This window comes from Balaenoptera acutorostrata, chromosome 12 (assembly GCF_949987535.1).
Source record: "Balaenoptera acutorostrata chromosome 12, mBalAcu1.1, whole genome shotgun sequence".
In the NCBI taxonomy this organism is placed as follows: Eukaryota; Metazoa; Chordata; class Mammalia; order Artiodactyla; family Balaenopteridae; genus Balaenoptera; species Balaenoptera acutorostrata.
The window spans coordinates 26366358-26387654 of record NC_080075.1 but is presented as its reverse complement, the minus strand read 5'-3'; the positions used below and the strand labels follow the sequence as shown (position 1 = coordinate 26387654).

Here is a 21297-nt window from a genome sequence, read left to right as displayed (position 1 = left end):
CTTCAAAGCTTGGAAGTGTATGAATATGTTTTGTGTAGTTTAAAGTTTATTTTGCTTAGCTGTATTTTTAAGTATTCTATTCTCATTGACATTACTTTTGTAGTAAATAATGTTATTTTACTGGAATTTAAAATTTTGAAGTGAATCATCCCCTGGTGGAGCATTGAGGTGGCCACAACCCTGGCCATGCAGCAGCCTTGTGAGACACCTTGAACCAGAGAACACAGCTATGCCAATCCCAGATTCCTGACTTACAGAAACAGAGAGATAATTAATATGTGTTGTTTTGAGGTACAGATGGTCCCTGAATTGCAATGGCTAGACTTATGATTTTTTTAAATTTACAATGGAGTGAAAGCAATATGCACTCAAGTAGAAATTGTACTTCTAATTTAAAATTTTGATCTTTCCCTGCGCTATCAATATGCAGTACAATACTGTCTCCTGATGCTGGGCAGCAGCAGTGAGCTGTACTCCCAGTCAGCCACATGATCACTTACAGCCATTCTGAATGTGGACAACCATTCAGTTTATCACTTTCAGTACAGTAGTCAATAAATTACATGAGCTATTAAACACTTTATTATAAAATAGGCTTTGTGTTAGATGATTTTGCCCAACTACAGATTAATGTAAGTGTTCTGAACACATTTGAGGTAGGTTAGGCTAAGCTATGATGTTCCACAGGTTAGGTGTATTAAATGCATTTTTGTCGATATCAAAAAAAAAACCCAATCAAACAATGGGTAGAAGACCTAAATGAGACATTTCTCCAAAGAAGACCTTTAGATGGCCAAGAGGTACATGAAAAGATGCTCAACATCACTAATTATTAGAGATATAATTACATTGAGATATCACCTCACACCAGTCAGAATGGCCATCATCAAAATGTCTGCAAACAATAAATGCTGGAAAGGGTGTGGAGAAAAGGGAACCCTCCTACACTGTTGGTGGGAATGTAAATTGGTACAGCTACTATAGAGAACAGTATGGAAGTTCCTTAAAAAACTAAAAATAGAGCTACCAACGAACCAGCAATCCCACTCCTGGGCATGTATCTGGAGAAAACCATGGTTCGAAATGATACATGTGCCACAATGTTCATTGCATTGCTGTTTATAATAGCCAAGACTTGGAAGCAACCTACATGTCCATTGACAGATGAATGGAGACACACACACACACACACACACACACACACACACACACACACACACAATGGAATATTACTCAATCAATACAGAGAATGAAATAATGCCATTTGCAGCAATATGGATGGACCTGGAGATTATCATACTAAGTAAAGTAAGTCAGACAGAGAAAAGGCAAATATCATATGATATCACTTATATGTAGAAGCAAAAAAATACGATACAAATGAGCTTATTTACCAAACAGAAACAGACTCACAGACTTAGAAAAAAACTTATGGTTACTAAAGGGGAAAGGTGGAGGGGAGGGATAAATTGGAAGTGTGGGAATGACATATACAAACTACTATATTTAAACTAGGACCTCATGTAGAGCACAGGGAACTCTGGTTAATATTCCACAATAACCTAAATGGGAAAATAATTTGAAAAAGGATAGATATATGTATACATATAACTGAATCACTTTGCTGTACACCTGAATCTAATACAACATTGTAAATCAACTATAGTCCAATACAAGATAAAAAATTTTTTTTAAATGCATTTTTGACTTATGATATTTTCAATTTACAATGGGTAAGTTGAGGAAGATCTGTAATTTGCTGTGCAGCAATAGATAACTTATACAATCACAGATTGAAAGCCAGTGTGGGCATTTTTGCATGCCCTCATCAGGTTAATTTGTGGGGGAGTAATTTAAACTCTTTCTTGGTGAGAGAAGAAAATAATCATTCTGCTGATGAGTAATATACTTAGTGGGCCCAGTGATGATCCCTGTACGATGTGTTCAACAGAATGAGAGCCTCTGAGTGAAGAGCTCTCACTTTCTACATGTGAGAGCACTGGGACATGCCTTGCCTTGAGTCAAAGGGCATGGTCAATCTGACCAGACCCAAGATTGACATCAGCAAATTAGATCCATAATCTATATTCACTTGTAAGTATGAATCAAAATGTATATATTGTTTTGTGGTTTTTAAAGAATATAAGTGGAATCATATATGATTTATATTTGCTTTTTAAATTCAAGAATATTCCTTAGAGAGATTTCAACATATGTCAATAGTATTCTTTTTGACTGCTGCGTATTTTTCTGTAGTATAGACATCAAAGTTTAACCTTTTCCTTGTTGATAGCATATAAATTGTTTCCTATTTTTCACTATTACAATCAATGCTAAAGTTAGTATCTTTTTGTCCTTGTATATATCTATGCATTGCAGAATTATTTCTACAGGTTAGTTAATCTAGAAACAGAACAGCTGTATCAAAGGGCTTAGGCATTTTCAGGTTTTATACATTTCAAATTGTACCCAAAAAAGGTTCTATCAGTCTGAACACAGCATACTGAACACATGTGTTTATGATCCCTCCTTCTCTCTGAAACCTCCACTGAAATGACAGTGATGTGAGTAAAATAGATAAAAAGTATAGGTACAAAGAAAAGAATAGAGAAGAAAATAGAAAACACGAATAGTCCAATGTTTACTGCAAGGGAAGAAATGTATGCATATGATTGAATACAAAAAGGGACGATGTGAAATAAAAACTGTTTAAAGAAGAAAAAAGAAAACATGAATAATCAACATAAGAGTAGTCAACAAACAATGAAACATAGTAAAAAGGGACTGACATTAACATCATGGTAGTGTAAGACATCCTTACTTTTTGTACAACTAATGAGGTATCTATCCATAAACCACAGTGCCTCCGTGGGAATTGTGTGATCTAATATCATATGCCAAGGGACCAGGGAGAAGTCTTGCTTACCTGTTCATCTGGTAATAGACAGACAAACCTTGGTTTGGGCTGCAGAATCAGCAGAGCGAGCAAACCTGCCTCAACAACTACCAGCCATGATTGGGGAAAACCTGGAGAGTGCTGACTTGGGCAAATACCCACAGATGAGAGAGAATTTGTAAAATTCCAGCCCCCTGGAGGTGATTAGAGCACACGACTGGAGGGAAAACACACACACACACACACACACACACACACACACACACACGAGTTTGAATGCAGCGGAGAGGGAAAGAGGAATGTTTTCAGCTTTGCCACTCCCCACAAGTTGACACAATAACAGACTGAACTATCCCGTGGTGACCTCTCCACAGGCGAAAAGGAGAGTACAGTGTGAGTGTCTGGCTACCCCAGCTATGCTGGATGCTGTGAGAGAAACCCATTTTTCTCCAGCAACACTAGGAGTACTGGAAGCAGGACCTCCATGACTGGAGGAAGGGAGAAGATCAGAAAAGCCTAACAAGAACATCAAAAGGCATTAAAGGGGCATGGTTCCTGCTGTCTGTGCTCAGGGCTTCAGCAGGAAGCCCATTCAAGAGCCCCTGGGAGAACCTCAGCCAAGGATATCCCCACCAGTTGGTGGTTACCGCCAATGCCCCAAGTACTAAACCCACACCTCCCCTCACTCTGTGGTGGCTCCTTGCTTGCACTCAGAGATTGGCAGCAGGAGTGAGCAGGGTGAATGGAGTGCTATTAGAAAAACAGACCAGGATCTGTGGGCAAGAGAGAAAACACAAACTTGAGCTGTAGTGCTACCTTCTGGAAAACAAGAGATTTCTAGCAGCCAGCCAGGTGAGTTGTAAGAACCACAGAAGACATAAAAGCTTAAGAATTCTGCCACAAGAGGGAGCAAGAAGTACAGAGCAGGTGTATAAATACAAGGTCAGAGAGAACCCCAGATAGAACAGGATCAACAAACAAACAGTATACCCTATCTGAAAGCAACTAGTAAAGATTTGAGGAGGTGTCTGAACTACAAGAAAGAGGAAGAATCAAGAAAACACATCATCACCAAAAGATAATAATCCTTCAATAACTGAACTCAAAAGCAAAAAATCTTATAATCTAGCTGATAAAGAATTCAAAATAGCTGTTTTGAGGAAACAGTGAGCTACAAGAAACACAGAAGACAATTCAATAAAATCAGGAAAATAATACATGTACAAAGTGAGAAATTTAGCAAAAAGTTAAAAACCATAAAAAAGAACCAAACAGAAGTTTTGGAGCTGAAGAATTTGATGATTAAAATGAAAAATGAAACAGAGAGAATCTGCAGCAGGGTAGATCAAATGGAAGACAAAATAAGCAACCAAGAAGACAGTAATTTTGAAATAACCCAATCAGAAGTGAACAGAGAAAAAAGAATGAAAAAGAAGGAAGAAAGTGTACATGATCTATGGGATTCAATCAAACTTACAAATATATAGCATAACTGGGGTTCCAGAAGGAGAAGAGAGGGGCAGAAAGCTTATTTGAGGAAATGCTAGCTGAGAACTTCACAAACCTAGGGAGAGTCTTAGACATCCAAGTTTATGAAACTAATATATCATCCTACTATCTCAATGCAAACGACTACCAAGAACATTATAATGAAATTGTCAAAAATCAAGGAAAAGGAGAGAATCCTTAAAACGCCAGAGGAAGAAAGATAATAAACTTACAAAGGAACCCTCATTAGGCTATTAGAGGATTTATCAGCAGAAACGCTACAGGCCAGGAGAGAGTGGAATTACCTATTCAAATTGTTGAAAAAAAAATTGCCAGCCAAGAATACTTTACCTGGCAAAATTATCCTTCAGATATGAGGGAGAAAATATGCTAATTAGTGACATGAAAACATATTAAAGTATACAACACACTGGTAAAAGTAAATATACAGTAAATATACAGTTTCAGATTTAGAAAACTCTAATTCTGTACTATGATGCTGTGTTAACCACTTAACTGCAGTATAAAGGTTAAAGGAAAAGGGTACTAAAAATAACTAAAACCACTATAGTCTGTTAAAGAATACCCAATATAAAAAGAGGTAAATTGTGACATCAAAAATGTAAAGGGGTCAGTAAAATGGTGGAGGCTTTGTTGATCAAAAACTTTCATCTTTCACCAATTAGTATGCTGTTAGCTGTGGGCTTGTAATATATTGCCTTTATTATACTGTGATATATTCCTTTTATACCCAATTTGTTGAGGGTTTATCATTAAAGAAAGTTGTATTTTGTCAAATGCTTTTTCTGCATCTATTGGGATGATCAAGGAAACAGGAGATGACATCACCATCTTAAAGAGATAGTTGCATTCCCATGTTTATGGCAGCATTATTCACAATAACCAAATTATGGAAACAACCTAAGTATCTATCAACAGGTGAATGGATAAAGAAAATGTGATATATATTACAGTATTATTCAGCCATAAAAAAGAAGGAGATCCTGCCATTTATAACATGGATGGACCTCAAGGGCATTATGCTAAAATGAAATAAGTCAGACAAAGACAAATAATATATGATATCAGTAACATGAGGAATCTAAAAAAGTTGAACTCATAAAAACAGAGTAGAACACTGGTTACCAGGGGCTGTGGGGTGGGGGAACTGGGAATATGTTGTTTAAAGGTACACGCTAGCAACTAGTAGATAAATAAGTCCTGGAGACCTAATGCACAGCATAGTCATTATAGACAACAATATTGTATTATAGACTTCAAAGTTGCTAAGACACTAGATCTTAATTGTTCTCACCACAAAAAAAGAAGATAGTAATTATATGACGTGAAAGAGGTGTTAGCTAACGCTACAATGGTGATCATACTGCAATACAGAAATGTATCAAAGCAACGCATTCTCACCTTAAATCTATACCATGTTCTATGTCAAATTATATCTTATTTAAAGAAAGAAAGGAAGGGAAGGAGGGAGAGAGAGAGACGGGAGGGAGGAAGAGAAGGGAAGGGAGAAAGAAAGAAAAAGAAAGAATGAAAGAAAGAGAAAGAAAAATAAAGGAAGGAAGGAAGGGAAGGAAGGAAAGAAGGAAAGAAAGAAGGAAAGAAAGAAGGAAAGAAAGAAAGAAAGAAAGAAAGAAAGAAAGAAAGAAAGGAAGGAAGGAAAAGAAAGAAAGGGGGGAAGGAAGAAAGAAAAAGGAAGAAAGAAGGAAGGAAGGAAAGAAAGAGAAAGAAAGAAGGAAGGAAGAAGGAAGAAGGAAGGAAGGAAGGAAGGAAGAAAGAAAGAAAGAAAGAAAGAAAGAAAGAAAGAAAGAAGAAAGAAAGAAAGAAAGAAAGAAAGAGAAAGAAAGAGAGAAAGAGAGAAAAAGAAAGAAAGAAAGAAAGAAAGGAGGGAGGGAAGAAAAGAAAGAAAGGGAGAGAGAAGGAAGCTGAAACTGAACTCTGTCCAGCCAATATCAAGCAAACTGATATTCAGCAAACACTGAGAGGATTGAGTGAACTCTTTGCCTTGAGGAGCTTAACAGCCCAGCAGGGAAGATGGCCTTATCCGTTGCAGTACCAAAGGGAAGTGCAACTATAGAAACATGAAGAAGGATTTCTGGAAATGCAAAGGTGAGTGGAAAAGCTAAGTTCAAATATGGGAATCTGAAAAGGCTTTCTAGAAAAGATGTACAAATTCATGCTTTTATCAGGGTGGAAAACCATCAGGCAGACCTGTATTTGAAGCCTTATCTCAGACACTTCTTTTAAACAACGATAACACTACCAACTCTGCTGAATTGTGGTAAAGGTATTACAGATGAAAAGCATAAAGGGATTACCCCAGATCCTTGCAATAACTGACAACTTACTCTCACTCTATTTATTTTCTTCCCCTCTTTCCCCTTCCTTCCTTCCTCCCTCCCTCTCTCCCTTCCTTCCTTCCCTCCTTTCTCTCTCTCTCTCCCTCTTCCCTTCCCTCCCTCCCTCTCTCTCATTCCTCTACCCATCTATCTGTTTTCCTCCCTCTTTCCTTCTCTCCCTTATTCCCTTCCTTTCTCATCCCATCCTCCCTTTCCTGTGAGTTAATGTCTCTCTTTCACAACCTGCCCTCACCCCACCTATAACATAGGTTAACTTGAAGATGGTTACTGAACTGAATGTTGGAAACCACTATTCTCCCTCTAGCGTAACTAGTCCATCCTGTCCTGTCTTACTTCCCAGGTCAGAAAACATCTTTTTTTGCCTACAATTGTCTCAGACACGGATTTCCAGAGAAACCCAGTAAAAGCAACCAGAGAGGGCAAGGAGTTTTTACTGAGTCTCACTGGATCCTGAGCAGGTGACTCAGGACTGATTTTCACAGCTGATATAATTTGTGTTGTTTCTCTTCATCATTCTTCTACAAAAATCAAACTGTAGTTCTATTGTGGTTGCTTTTTCTCTCTCTGTTCCAGGTCACTTTCTCTTAGGCAATGATCTACCCTCGTCTTGAGGAGATCCAGATAGCTGTTAATTGAACCAAGAAGCAGAATAGAGAGGGCTATTGATGGTAGTTTTCCCTCAATAAATAAAAATAAATGTATTGCTATATCTTGCTTCCTGCAGGGTCATTGTTTTCATTGGCAGGAAGAGACCCTATGGGGAGGTCCTGGGGCTAATTTCATTTGCACCCTTGGAAGTCAGACCATGCCCAACAGACTCAGTAGGAGAGAACAGTAACACCAGTCCAGGCCAGTTCAGCTGAGGTCTGTGCAAATGTAATCTTTTCCCTGCATGGACTTTCTTCTTGGCCCTACAGCTTACAATCCCTTGAGTGGAAAAGAAAAGGTTTTAAAAAGAGGCTTTAAAGAGAACTGTGTGGCTTGTGTAGAATCAGGGAGTATTCAGCACAAACTCTTCTCTGAATTCTTAAGGCACTGTGAGGATGTCTCTTTATGGGATTCTGCCCCTCCCTATAGAAAAACAAAGACTCCCATTAACACTTCTGCCTTCTCTGAAATGCTGGAGAAAGCTTCCTTCCTTCTCTTTCCAGCTCTGATTTTTTCTTCCCCAGCAAGGAGTATTGGAGAATCACTGTGCCCACTAGGCTGGCTCTGGTGCTCCTTCCTTCTGGTGCTGGTTCTTCTTTGCTTTCACTTCTTTCAGCTTCCCCTCTCTTCTCCTACTCCCCCTCTCCTGCCCCCAGGCAACAAACACCCCAGAAGAGGCCTTTCATTATTCCACCTCATCCTAATCCACCCTACTCACTTTTCTTTACCTGCAGTGGGAAAGACCTGCAGTCCTATAGCCCAGGACTCAAGGGCAGCTAGGTAGAAGGCCTTGACACATTATCTGACCTGGCTTATTTATTGGGCAAGTTGATACTGTATTCTGATGCTTTTCTGGCTCCTTGAGTATGGAAGGGAGGAGTGTAATTAGCTCCTCCAATCTAAGCACACTTTATATAGTTGTATTATAATCAGTTATGTAACCACTATATTCCCCATACAACAGCAAGAAATTTGAGAAGAGAATCCATATGATTCACTTTGGATTTCCACAGCATCCAGCCAGTGCTTTGCTCACGGGGCCTATCTCTTAAATATTTATTGAATTAAATCATGAATACACAATTTCTAAAAGTTCAATTATTATATGTGGATAAATAGATATATGCCAGTATGGATATATGCATATATATGTGACAAATGATTTATGTATAATAGTACAATATTAAAAGAGTAGGGGGCTTCCCTGGTGGTGCAGTGGTTGAGAATCTGCCTGCCAGTGCAGGGGACACGGGTTCGAACCCTGGTCTGGGAAGATCCCACATGCCGCGGAGCAACTAGGCCCATGAGCCACAACTACTGAGCCTGCGCGTCTGGAGCCTGTGCTCCGCAACAAGAGAGGCCACGATAGTGAGAGGCCCGCGCACCGCGATGAAGAGTGGCCCCCGCATGCCACAACTAGAGAAAGCCCTCGCACAGAAACGAAGACCCAACACAGCCAAAAATAAATAAATAATTCTTTAAAAAAAAAAAAGAGTAGGGAATAGAAAAAAGTCTATCAAATCACCATAATCTTACAACCTGAATGTAACTACACACTATGAAGTGCAGTGAAGCGAATTTTCTTCTGTTCTTTCTTTCTCTTGTATAAATTTATATTTACTTGGTTATAATCAGTTTATATACAACTTATATTTTTTTCTCTGGCTATACTTTTTGTTTGTTTTTAAGATGATATTTTAAGAGCAGTTTTAGGTTCACAGCAAAATTAAGTGGAAGGTACAGAGATTTCCCATATACCTCCCAACCCTACACATGCAATAGCTTCCGCCATTATCAACATCTCCCAGCAGAGTGGTACATTTGTTACATTTGGTATAATTTGGTACAGTTATTATATTTGACACATGAACCTTATAGACATATAATAACCCAAAGCCCAGAGTTTATATTCGGGTTCACTCTTGGTGGTGTACCTTCTATCAGTTTCAAAAAATGTATAATGATATGTATCCATCATACACAGTATTTTCACTGCCCTAAAAATCCTCTGTGTTCCACCTATTCATTCTTTGCCCCAAGGATACACATTTCATATAATGTAAATGTCTTTCTGTATTGTGCCACAGTCTTCCAGTCAATCATACTTAACAATGGCTACATAGTATTCTACCCAGTGAATGCACCATAGGCTACAAAAACAGTTTCCTACCTTTGGATACTTAGGTTGTTGCAAATTTCTTTTTTATTAAAAATGATGGAAGGAACATTTTTGTGCTTAACACTACTTCCTTTTTTGCTTGTTTGTTTCACTTACTGCTTTTATAATGAATTCTCAGAATAGAAATCTTCATGTCAAAAGGGTATATATTTTTATACCTCTTGATACAAATTGCTAAATGAATGTTCACACCATAAGCCCACTAACCATCCCTTATCCAACGAGGTACTTTAAGAACTAAGGAAAACAGAAACTTGTGAATTATTTATTTTAAATGTGGCCATTTCAATAGAAGCAGCTCTGTGTCTACTACAGCCCAACCTCAAAAGAGTAATGCATACACACACACAAAAACATATTTCTCTATGTGAAAGAGAACATAGCTTTAACTGAAAAAATGTCATCTAAAACTGTAATGATTAAACATTATAAATACTAACTTCATGTTAAATAAAATTATAACTATATTGCAACAACAACAACAACAAAAAAATGGTACATTACTTTATCTTGCCAACAGCTGTGTATAAAAGTACCACTTTCACCAAACTCTCCGAAAGGGGATATTACAACTGTTGGATTTTTATTTTATTTTATAAGTCAATAAATGATTACTTTATTCCACAAAAATTTAATGTGAGTCTACAGTGCCTTTGGCCTAGAGACATAAAGGTTCTCAGCCCTCACCAGATTCCCATATAAATAATAGAATAATAATAATATAAAACAGAAATTACAATACTTTCTTAAATCTCCAAATTTGTGACTATTAATTGAGTAATGTTGGTCTACTCTCCCTCATTGCTGAGACCACCTCCCTCATGCCAATCTCATAGGAAAAGTGATTCAAATTCTGGTTAAATACTACATGGCCTGCACAGCTATAGTGGCAGTTAAACATCCAAAGAATATTGGTTAAGTAAAAAAATAAATCATCCCCCAAAACTTATTCAATGAAAAAAATTACTGTAAGCAAAGTTAAATGACAAATTGGGAAAAATATTTGAAATATGTAACAGAGACCTAATATATAAAGAGGACCTAGAAAGAGCATTAAGAAAAAAGACACCAATAAAGTAAATGGACAAAAAACAAAAAACAAAAATCGGGCTGGCCAAAAAGTTCGCTCGTGTTTTTCCATTCCATTTTACAGAAAAACCTGAACGAACTTTTTTGCCAACCCAATATTAATAGTTCACAGAAAAGTAATGGCTCTTAAACATATGAAAAGATGCTCGCTGAAAGCAGGGATTGGCACACTATGGCTCACAAGCCAAATCTGACCAGCTATCTGTTTTGTTATTGGCACATAGCCATGCCCATTCATTTATGTTTTGTCTATGTCTGCTTGCATGCTACAACACAGAGTTGAGAGTTAGAATAGAAACTGCATGGCCTACAAAGCTGAAAATATTTACAATCTAGCTCTTTAAAGAAAAAGTTTCCTGACCTATGACCTAGAGAAACAAAAATTAAATGACATCTAGATATTATTTTTTATCTATCAGACTGTCAAAAATCCAACAGTTTGAAAATACTATAACAGGGTTTTCTCATACATCTTATAAGCAGTAAATTTGTGAAACTCTTTAAATGCCAATTTGGTAATACTTATCATAAATAATAATTATTATACACTTGATCCAGCAATTCTACTTTTGAGAATTTATTCTACAAATGCACTTGAAAACGTATGTATGCCACGGTTATTTATTGCAGGTTTGTTGTCCTGTTTGAAAAGATTTGAACCATTCCCACTGGCCATGACTGGTTAAACTATGATTCCTCTGTGCAACGGAACAGTGTGTGGTTGTCTAAAAGAATGAGGAAGCTCTCTATACACTGCTATTAAATACAATATTTTCAAAATACATTCTTCAGTGAAAAAAGTGAAGTACAAAACAGTATATAGGATATGCTACCTGTGTATAACAGTGGGGCAGGTGAGACTGTATGCTCATATTTTCTTATATCTGCACAAAGAACTCTGGAAAGATGCAGAGAAGCCTGGTATGGATCAAATTTGGGGACTAGAAGTAGGAGACAGCACTGGAGTAAGACTTCTTACTACATGTCATTTTGTATTGTTTGATGACTGAGCAATATTCATTCACTAACTTGTTGAGCATCTAATAGGTGCCAGGCACTATTCTAGATGCTGAGGATATAGCAGTAAATAAACGAAACACAAATCTCTGTGCTCTTAGGAGTTTACATCCTAGTAAGCTAGTAAGGAGATGGATAATAAACAAGATAAATAAATAAAATAGGTGGTATGTTAGGTGGTGATAAGGAGAAAACAGAAAAAATAGGAAGGAAGATATGATATGTTAAATGTGTGTGGGAGGGAAGGAGGTAGAAAAAGTGACCAAAAGGAATCTCACTGAGAAGGTGATTTTTAAAGAAAAATCTAAAAAAATGGAAGAGTGAGGCTGGAGAATGTATTATCAATTCAAAACATTAAATTAAAAAGAGCAATCATTCAGCTTAATCTTTCTAACAATCATCCTAGAAGTTATTAATGAGGTTATTATTATTAATGAGATTATTATCCTCATTTTAAATTGTTATATTATGATCCCAAGGGGTTGCTGTCAAGTAGTTAGAACAAGAAGTGTTTACTGCTCCAATCCAAGTGCTGAGATAGAGGAAACCAAACACGTGTAGGGAGAACACATGGATGATTCTTAGGTGGATGGGCACCTAAGCCAGAGTAGGGAATAAGGGGAGAAGATGACTGAGAGAGTTCTAAAGACTGGGAAGGAGTTAGCCAGTCCAAGACTGAATGGAAGAATTCCTGGATAAGGAAATAACTGCAAAAGAGATGAGAAAAGGCTAGGCAGGTGGTTTAGAATAATTGAAGTGAGGCCTTGGTCAGGGAGGACTATAATTAAATAAGAGCATGGAGAAGTCAAGGTTAGACAAGAAAAGCCCTGGTAAGCCACATAAAAAACTGCAGATTGGAGTATCTCAAACCATCCCTAAGTTCCTTCCCTCTTGCTTGTCTCTATTCTAGCATGTTTTCTAAACCTTGGCATGACCTACATCTTGAAAAGTTAATTCTTTGTCATAGGGGTTGTCCTATGCATTGTAGTATGTTTCTCCACCCACTAGATGATACTAGCAGCAACCCTCACCTGTTGTTATAGCCAAAAATGTGTCCAGACATTGGCAGAAATCCCCCTACTGTGCAAAATCACCCCTGATTATGAACCATTGGTCTGGAAGTTGAAAAGGCTAGAATTCTCATTTTTCCAGCCTCTCTTACAGCTAGAAATGGCCATGTGACACAGGTCTAGCCAATGAAACATGGGACGAGGTCGACTGGAACCTCCTTCCTTTTTCATCTATCTTTCAATCTTGAATCAAAAGGCAAGAGCAACAGCAGCCATTTGGCAGCCATGAGATGACAAGCATAAAAGAAAGGTCATGAGAATCACAGTGAATCTGGCCCCTACATTTTTGAGCTAATGCTAGCAACCACCTACCTCCAGACTTCTTGTTATGTGGGTAAGATAATTCCTATGTGTTTAGAACACCAAATTGAAGGTTTCTACTATTTGCAGCTGAAAACAACTCTAACTGTTAAACCATAAAAAAGTGTTTGGGTTTTATCCTTGATATAATGAGGATCCACAAAGAGATTCTAAAAAGTAAAAAGGATTGCATCATCACGCTTACATTTTAGAAACATCATTTCACTACAAAACACAGATTGGAGGTTGGTAGACCATAGAAAATGCCATTATGGCAAAGCAGGCAAAAACATGAATGAGCTTAAACCAACTCAGTTACAGTGGGAATAAAGTAGAAAGGAGGCATTTCAGGGACATTGAAAGGTGAAATGGACCAACTGTAAGTGATTGGATATGGGCAGTGAAGAAGACGCATCAAAGGCTAAAAATCATATTTCTAGTATAGGTGATGCCCTAGATGGTACACAAAATAAGGAGTATATTTAATTTGCAAACAATGCTACTGATAAGGGATTAATTTCCAAAATATACAAACAGCTCATACAGCTTAATATCAAAAAAACAAAAACCCAATCAAAAAATGGTCAGAAGACCTAAATAGACATTTCTCCAAAGAAGACATACAGATGGCCAACAAACACATGAAAAGATACTCCACATCACTAATTATTAGAGAAGTGCAAATCAAAACTCTAATGAGGTATTACCTCACACCAGTCAGAATGGCCATCATTAAAAAGTCTATAAATAATAAATGCTGGAGAGAGTGTGGAGAAAAAAGAACCCTCCTACACTGTTGATGGGAATGTTAGTTGGTACAGCCACTATGGAGAACATTATGGAGGTTCCTTAAAAAAGTAAAAATAGTTACCATGTGATCCTGCAATCTCACTCTTGGGCATATATCTGGAGAAAACTCTAATCAAAAAGATAGATGCACCCCAATGTTCATAGCAGCACTATTTACAATAGCCAAGGCATGGAAGCAACCTAAATGTCCACTGACAGATGAATGGATAAAGATGTGGTATATATATACATATATATATATATATATACACATATATATGTATATATATATACACAATGGGATATTACTTCACATAAAGAATGAATGAAATGATGCTATTTGCAGCAACATGGATGGACCTAGAAATCATCATACTAGTGAAGCAAATCAGAAAGAGAAAGACAAATATCATATGATATCACTTATATGTGGAATCTAAAAAAAGGATACAAATGAACTTATTTACAAAACAGGAATAGACTCACAGACATAGAAAACAAACTTATTACCAAAGAGGAAAGGTGGGGAGGGATAAATGAGGAGTTTGGGATGAACATATACACACTACTATATATAAAATAGGTAAACAACAAGGTCCTACTGTATAGCACAGGGAACTATACTCAATATCTTGTGATAACCTATAATGGAAAAGAATCTGAAAAAGAATACATATATATATATTCTTTTTATATATATAAAATATATACATTCTTTTACATGTAAAATAATATATATATTTAAATATATATTTTTCATATATTACATATATTATACATATTATATATATATATATATATATATATATATATATATATGAATCACTTTGATGTATACTTGAAACTAACACAACATTGTAAATTAACTATAGTTCAATTTTTTTAAAAGGAAACATATTTAAAGGGGACAATATTCCATTCCAGGCCAGGGTTCAATTTGAAACACTTATGGCACATCTAAGTGGTAACGTTCAGGTCATTTAGATACTCAGCTAGAGAAGTCAGAAAAGAGTAAGGCAGTGGTAATTATATATATATATATATATATATATATATATATATATATATATATATATATATACATATATATATGTGTATATATATATTCATTCATTTATTTATTTATATACACACACATATATATATTTCAAATTTTTAAAGTTCAATAAAATAACATTACTTATTACAAAACTAATATCAATGACATATAGAACACATAAATACATCTAAGCAAAAGAGAATTAAAAATACACAGACACATACTCATACAATCCCAGCATCCAGATATAGTTTGTAGTAAAATGTGGTTTTATATATACATATGAATATACACACATAATGGGATTATACTGTGTATGCTGTGTGGTAACAGGCTTTGTTTACTTAACAGCACATCATAAATATCTTTCTGCTTAAATTAATATTCACCTACATTTTTTGTTTTACTATTATAAACAGTTCTGAGATAAACTGTCTTCACAGTAAAATTTTGACCCGTATCCCTAATTATTTCATTAGGATAAATTCCTGGTTGTGGAATTGCTGGCTAAATGCTATATGTGGTTTTAAGGCTTTTGACATTTGTTCCCAAATCATTTTCTAGAGAGGCTGTAGCAATTTATAATCCCATCAGCAATATGTGCAAGTACTCATCTCCCTACACTTTCTCCAAAACTGAAATTATAAACATAATCACTCAAATATTTGAGAATTTTATAAAATTAAAATGTTAACCACACTGTTGGTTTCATTTTGCATTTGTTTAATTGCTAGACATTGAGCTGCTTATGTTTTACCAGTAATCTGTATTTTTTCTTCGGCAAACTGCTGATTCTTATCCTTTGTCCACTTTTCTTTTGGGACACTTATCCTTTGTTGATTTGTAAGAGCTCTTTATATATTAACTTTAATCCTTCTTCATTAATGCTACCTTTTTTTCTTAGTTTGCATTTGCCAACTACGGGTACATTTTGATAAACAGACATTTTAAATTATACCTTGGTCAAGGTTTGAAATGGGTATTGTGAAGAATGGGAACAAGATGTATCCAAAAGCAAATAGAAAGAATGACGCAGTATTACAAAGCCTCAGCTAAGGCCAAATTCCATGAATTTCTTAATGGTTTCAATCTGCAAAGTTGTAACAGTGTTTGGTTACTTGAGTGCAGAGGGAAAAAGGGGAGAAAGAAGGGTTTACTTAAGAGTTGGGATTTTTGCCTGTTGGTTTAATCAGAAACTAGACATAGGAATAAGGGAGTTATGTGTATTAGCAAGTGTGTTCCTGAAATGATGGACCACGTGGATGAGGCAACTGATAAGCTGGGAGAAAATAGGAGCGGTTAGGGGCTGTTATATTCACCTTCATATTTTAAATTTTTTAATTCATTTCCTTTATAGTCAGGCAGTATTCTGAATCACACGCAGAATGAATTTTTAGCCACCAAGTCTGTTTACTTGATCTAATGCATTTTATTTTAGCCACTCCACTTTCCATTTCCTTTCCTTCTCTTTTTATCTCAGCCCGTATTCACTTAAAAGAAGCATTATCTTCCTGCATCCTAAGCAATATTTAATTCCAGAATATGGAGTGGGAAGGAAAAAGGTTGAAGGGGAGAGAAAAACAGGGCCATGTACCATTTCACCTTAACAAGATCATAAGACACATGGTAAACACCAGGGCATTCAATGATCACAACTCAGGGTCATCCTGGCCAAAATGAAAAGCCGCCAGGTACTTCTTGTGCTGAGTAGAGTTCCAAAGTCCAGAAGCCTGTTTGTTCTCACCCAAGATATTTTCTTACAACAGCTTATTTGCAAGTGTCATATGAGGCCTGGAAACTCCAGACCCTCCCTGCCACACCCCACTTCATTTTGGGGTGTCTTCACTATAGAGTTGAGGAGATCATCAATTTAATTGCTAATGAAAACATGATAGCAGAGTTTTAAACATCTCTTTTCCAGCTCCAGTGTCCTTTCTCTCCAGAATAGCCTAGAAGAAAAAGCAGAACTGAGATTCCTCTGATGTGTGGGTGCCCAGGCAAGGAGGCCCCAGGCACTGAACTTCCTTTGGGAGGTGAGGAGCTGACTGATGACCTGAGCCTTCGCTGATCTGAAAAGGGAGAACCCTGGACTTGAGGCATGTGAAGACTACATGCTGCATCTTGCCAACCACAAAGGAGCCAGCCAGGCTCCTGAGAAGTCCTCCTTTCTAAAATCAGGTTGCACGTCATCCAAGATGCTCTTTCAACAAAAAGCCATGAACTTCCTTTATCCTCAACCTTAGCTCAGATTTGCCATTGTAAATAGAAATGTCAGGTTTTGTACCTGAACTCTGAGGTCACCACATATCAACCCTGACCAGAGAACTAGAAAGTAAAACCAGTCCCCCAGGGGAAATCTAATCAGAACCTCAGTCCTTTCCTTTTATACAACAAACAGAGACATAAGGCCAAATAAAATAAAGAAAAGCAAACTACCAAAACCTTAAAAGCTCACTCAAGCAGCAGAAAATCAATTTGGTCATTTAAACTATTCAGCATTTTCATGTATTTTTTTTTTAATTTCAGCTTTATTGAGGTATATTTTCATGTATTTTTAAACGACTCCTTTTATATGAACAGCACCTGTTCTCAAGAAATGATCTTGAGGAGAAAGTCAGCCATCTTTCTAAAAGAAAACAACTTTGAACCAAGGAGGGAGCAAATATCAGACTCTCCCAGACTCACATACTTTCTGTCTCCATGTCTCCCAGAAGGTTATCAAACTTCTCACACAACCCCCCAAACACAGACCACACATAAACACACACACACACACACACACACACACACACACACACACACACACCCTGGGTGGAGCTGAGAACCACTGCATAGAAATAATCAGGCTGAGGACACTCCATTCTGGCCTTACATATCAGAGTTAAATACTTAATGACAGAAGCCAACAGTAGCCCCAGGCTACTTCATTCACTCGAGCCCAAAAGGAAACCAAACATTTTTCAGCAAGATAAAGCTCTTAGAAACCCCCATTTGCCAAATTAGAGAAAGCTTAAGTTTCAAACCAGAAAACTTTTCATCTCAAAACTCAGTACCACAGAGCCCCTCTGTTAGGAGGGGCATTTCTCTCCTGAGCATAAGACCAGAGATGGCCACCCAGGAGATGGCTCTACCCAGCCCCAGGCCTCAGACCTGGCCCAGCTGAGACTGAACAACTACCTGAGACAAAGGAATAGGCCTCTAGGATATTGCTGAGCAAAGCCATGTCCACGAACTCGGGGATCACCAGCTCCGTGTTGTAGCAGAAGGGCAGCCTCGATGTGACATCCAGAAAAGGCCTCCTGGAGATGCTTCAGCTGGATCAAGGTGGCCACCCTCCCTCTCTTCTCTTCTGTTTGGGAACACAAAGTGAGTGATGAGAACACATTCTGATTTCCTGAGGCTGTGTGCCAGGTAGCCTGGGCTCAAGAACAAAAACCAGTCCAACCTTCCCAGCCAGGGGGCTGCAAAGATCTGAGATCTTGTACTCTGCTCTAACAGCTTCTTGGCTTTCAAAGAAGCAGCAACTCCTTAAATCGGTTTTTCCTGGCCTTTCTCCTTTCTCTTCCCCATCTCCTCCCAATTTCCCATTTTAACACTTCTCCCTCACCTTTCCTTGATCCTTTTTATTGCATTCTTCCTGGTTTGCCTATGAGGTGCAGTCCATCATCACTTTAATCACTGCATTTTAACCCCAAGCCACAGCCTGCTTTTCACCTGGCTCTGCTTTCCCCTGTACTGATGGCACTTGTGTACTTTGATCAGTTTGCTTCATCCCACGTATCACCAAATGTGCATTCTTGGCAATGGGTCAGAGCTGACTATTTCAGAACTCCCAAAGTGGTTCTAAAATGCCCCCAAGAACTTGGGAGCTCGAGCCTGCTACCTGCCCCTAGCTCCATGACTCCACCTGTGACTGTGATGGGCCAACCAAACACACATGCACTTCCACAAATGGCCTATCAAAGGAACTGATCACCAGGGTTCAGAACAGGAACTTGGGATCTCAGTATTCAGTGGCTCAGCCTCTGGCTGGGGGAGCTCATTCTTTCCCCAGCTGCTGCTGCTGCTCAGAACCAGCATCATCATTACCCAGTACATTCAGGGAAGCCCTGACAGAGAGCTGAGGATTTCAAGTGGCAGAGATCTTAATGACTCCTATTCACTGCCACTTTATCTGAAGACAGGGAACTGAGTCACAGGGTATGGAAGGATGTCACGTTAGGGAAAGCTAGGGAAGCAGAAGGTTCCAGTCCTTGCAGAAGAAACAAGTTCTTAGGTGGGTCACAGACATTGGTAACATGGATCACATTTAGAGGGCCTGGAGAGCTGCAATTCCATAGGTGGATGGAATGGGTCACAACAGATAAGACAACTCTCACTTTGGTGAATTCCAGTGAGCTCAGGGAAGACCAAAGCAAGAAAAGACAGACCAACCCATAGGTAGGACAGAAATGAACACAAGGTCCTTGGAGCAGCCAGAGGCCCAGAGAGTGGCAGATGAGGAGTGGGAGCCTGGGGGCTCTGAGAAAGGGCTAGCTATTGCTGAGGGACCCCTGTACCTCTGAGTCTTCAGCAGTCATTTGAGTTCCTAAAAGGTGACAACTGATGATACAGGTGAAGACTTGGAACCACCCCCCTGAGTTCAGAAACTGCTCTGCAGGTCTGAGGACTTCAGGACCTAGGAAGAGAGTGAAGCCACTGGAATATTTCTGAGTATATAGTAGGACAAAGCTGCTTCAGGTCCATTCCTTCCTTTCTATCCCCACTAATCCTACTATAGTGCAAGTCTTATCATTTTATTTCTGTGAGTTTTCCAACAGTCTCCTATCTGATGCTTCTGCAAATACCTCTTCCTATTCAATCTAGCACCCACTCTTACCAACAGGGTTATCTTTATAAAATACAAATCTGATCACTTCACTCCATAGTCCAACCCTTCATTAATGTTAAGAAGTTTAATCCCCATTAATCTTCTTAACACAAAACACATCCACTTTCACAATATCTGACCTCTATTTTAGCTCTTAATTCATCTCCTACCCAAGTCTACACTCTTACACATATACACAGAGATACAAGTATGCCTAATGCTTCAACAATACCAGATTACTTTCAGTTCCCCAAATACACTAAGCTCTTTTATCTTTTCATGCTTTTAGTTACGCCCTTCCTTTTGCCTAAATGTCCCTCCTCCTTGGCTAATGTTTCCTGTAAGAGAGAATTCAAAAGTTCTACTGTAGTCTCAAAATCCTAAAGACTTCCTTTTTTCAGAAATAGAAAAATCCATACTAAAATTCATATGGAATATCAAGCAATCCAAATTACTAAAACAATCCTAATAAAAAAAACAAAGCTGGAAGTCTCACACTTCCTCATTTCAAAACGTATTACAAAGCTACAGTAATCAAAACAGTGCAGTACTTGCATAAAGACAGGCATATGGATAAATGGAATAAAATAGAGAGCCCAGAAATAAAACCTTACATATATGGTTAAATTATTTTCAACAAGAGACCATTCAATTTGGAAAGAATAGTCTTGTTGAGAAAACTGGATATCCACATGCAAGAGAATGAAGTTCAACCCTTACCTTACACCATATTAAAAAAAAAAATAACTAAAAATGGATAAAAGACCTAAGTGGAAGAGCTAAAACTATAAAGCTCTTAGAAGAAAACATGGAGGAAGAGCTTCATGACACTGGATTTGGAAATGATTTCTTGGACTTGACACCAAAAGCACAGGCAACAAAATAAAAATAGATGAGTTGGACTACATCAAAACTTAAAACTTCTGTGCATCAAAGGATACAATCAACAGAGTGAAAAGCAACCCATGGAATGGGAGAAAATATTTGCAAATCATATATCTGATGAGGGATTAATATCTAGATTATAGAGAACTCCTACAACACAACAACAGCAAAAAACAAACAACCTGATTAAAAAATGGACAAAGGATTTGAATAGACCTTTCTTCAAGGAAGATTCATGAATGGCCAATAAGCACATGAAAAGATGCTCAACGTCACTAATCATTAGGGAAACACAAATAAAAAACACAATGAGATACCATCCCACATCCATTAGGATGGTTACTATCAAAAAAAAAAAAAAAAAAAAAAACCAGAAAATAGTAAGTGTTGGAAAGGATTGGAGAGGAACCCTTGTACTGTTGATGGGAAGGTAAAATTGTGAAAGCACTATGGAAAACAGTGTGGCAGTTTCTCAAAAAATTAAAAATAGAATTACCATATGATTCAGCAATTCCCCTCTGGATCTACACCTAAAAGAATTGAAAGCAGGGACTTGAACAGATATTTGTACACAAATTATTATGAAGCATTATTATGACAGCCTAAAGATAAATCAACCAAAGTGTCTATTCACAGACAAATGGATAAA

General features: G+C 37.6%; 1 protein-coding gene across 11 annotated transcripts in view; it reads right to left on the bottom strand.

Moving 5' to 3' along the window:
* Positions 1-21297, bottom strand: part of EVA1A (eva-1 homolog A, regulator of programmed cell death) — an 84733-nt gene that overhangs the window by 1934 nt on the left and 61502 nt on the right. For 8 of the 11 annotated variants that reach the window (XM_057558723.1, XM_057558724.1, XM_057558726.1 and 5 more), the window contains one exon: positions 18071-18242. In XM_057558723.1, coding sequence (XP_057414706.1) covers positions 18071-18116 — 46 coding nt within the window. In that variant the 5' untranslated portion in view covers positions 18117-18242. Of the gene's footprint in view, positions 1-18070; positions 18243-18500; positions 18652-19452; positions 19572-21144; positions 21179-21297 lie in introns of those variants that run through there. The other 3 variants (XM_057558720.1, XM_028164636.2, XM_057558729.1) reach the window with 3 other exon arrangements.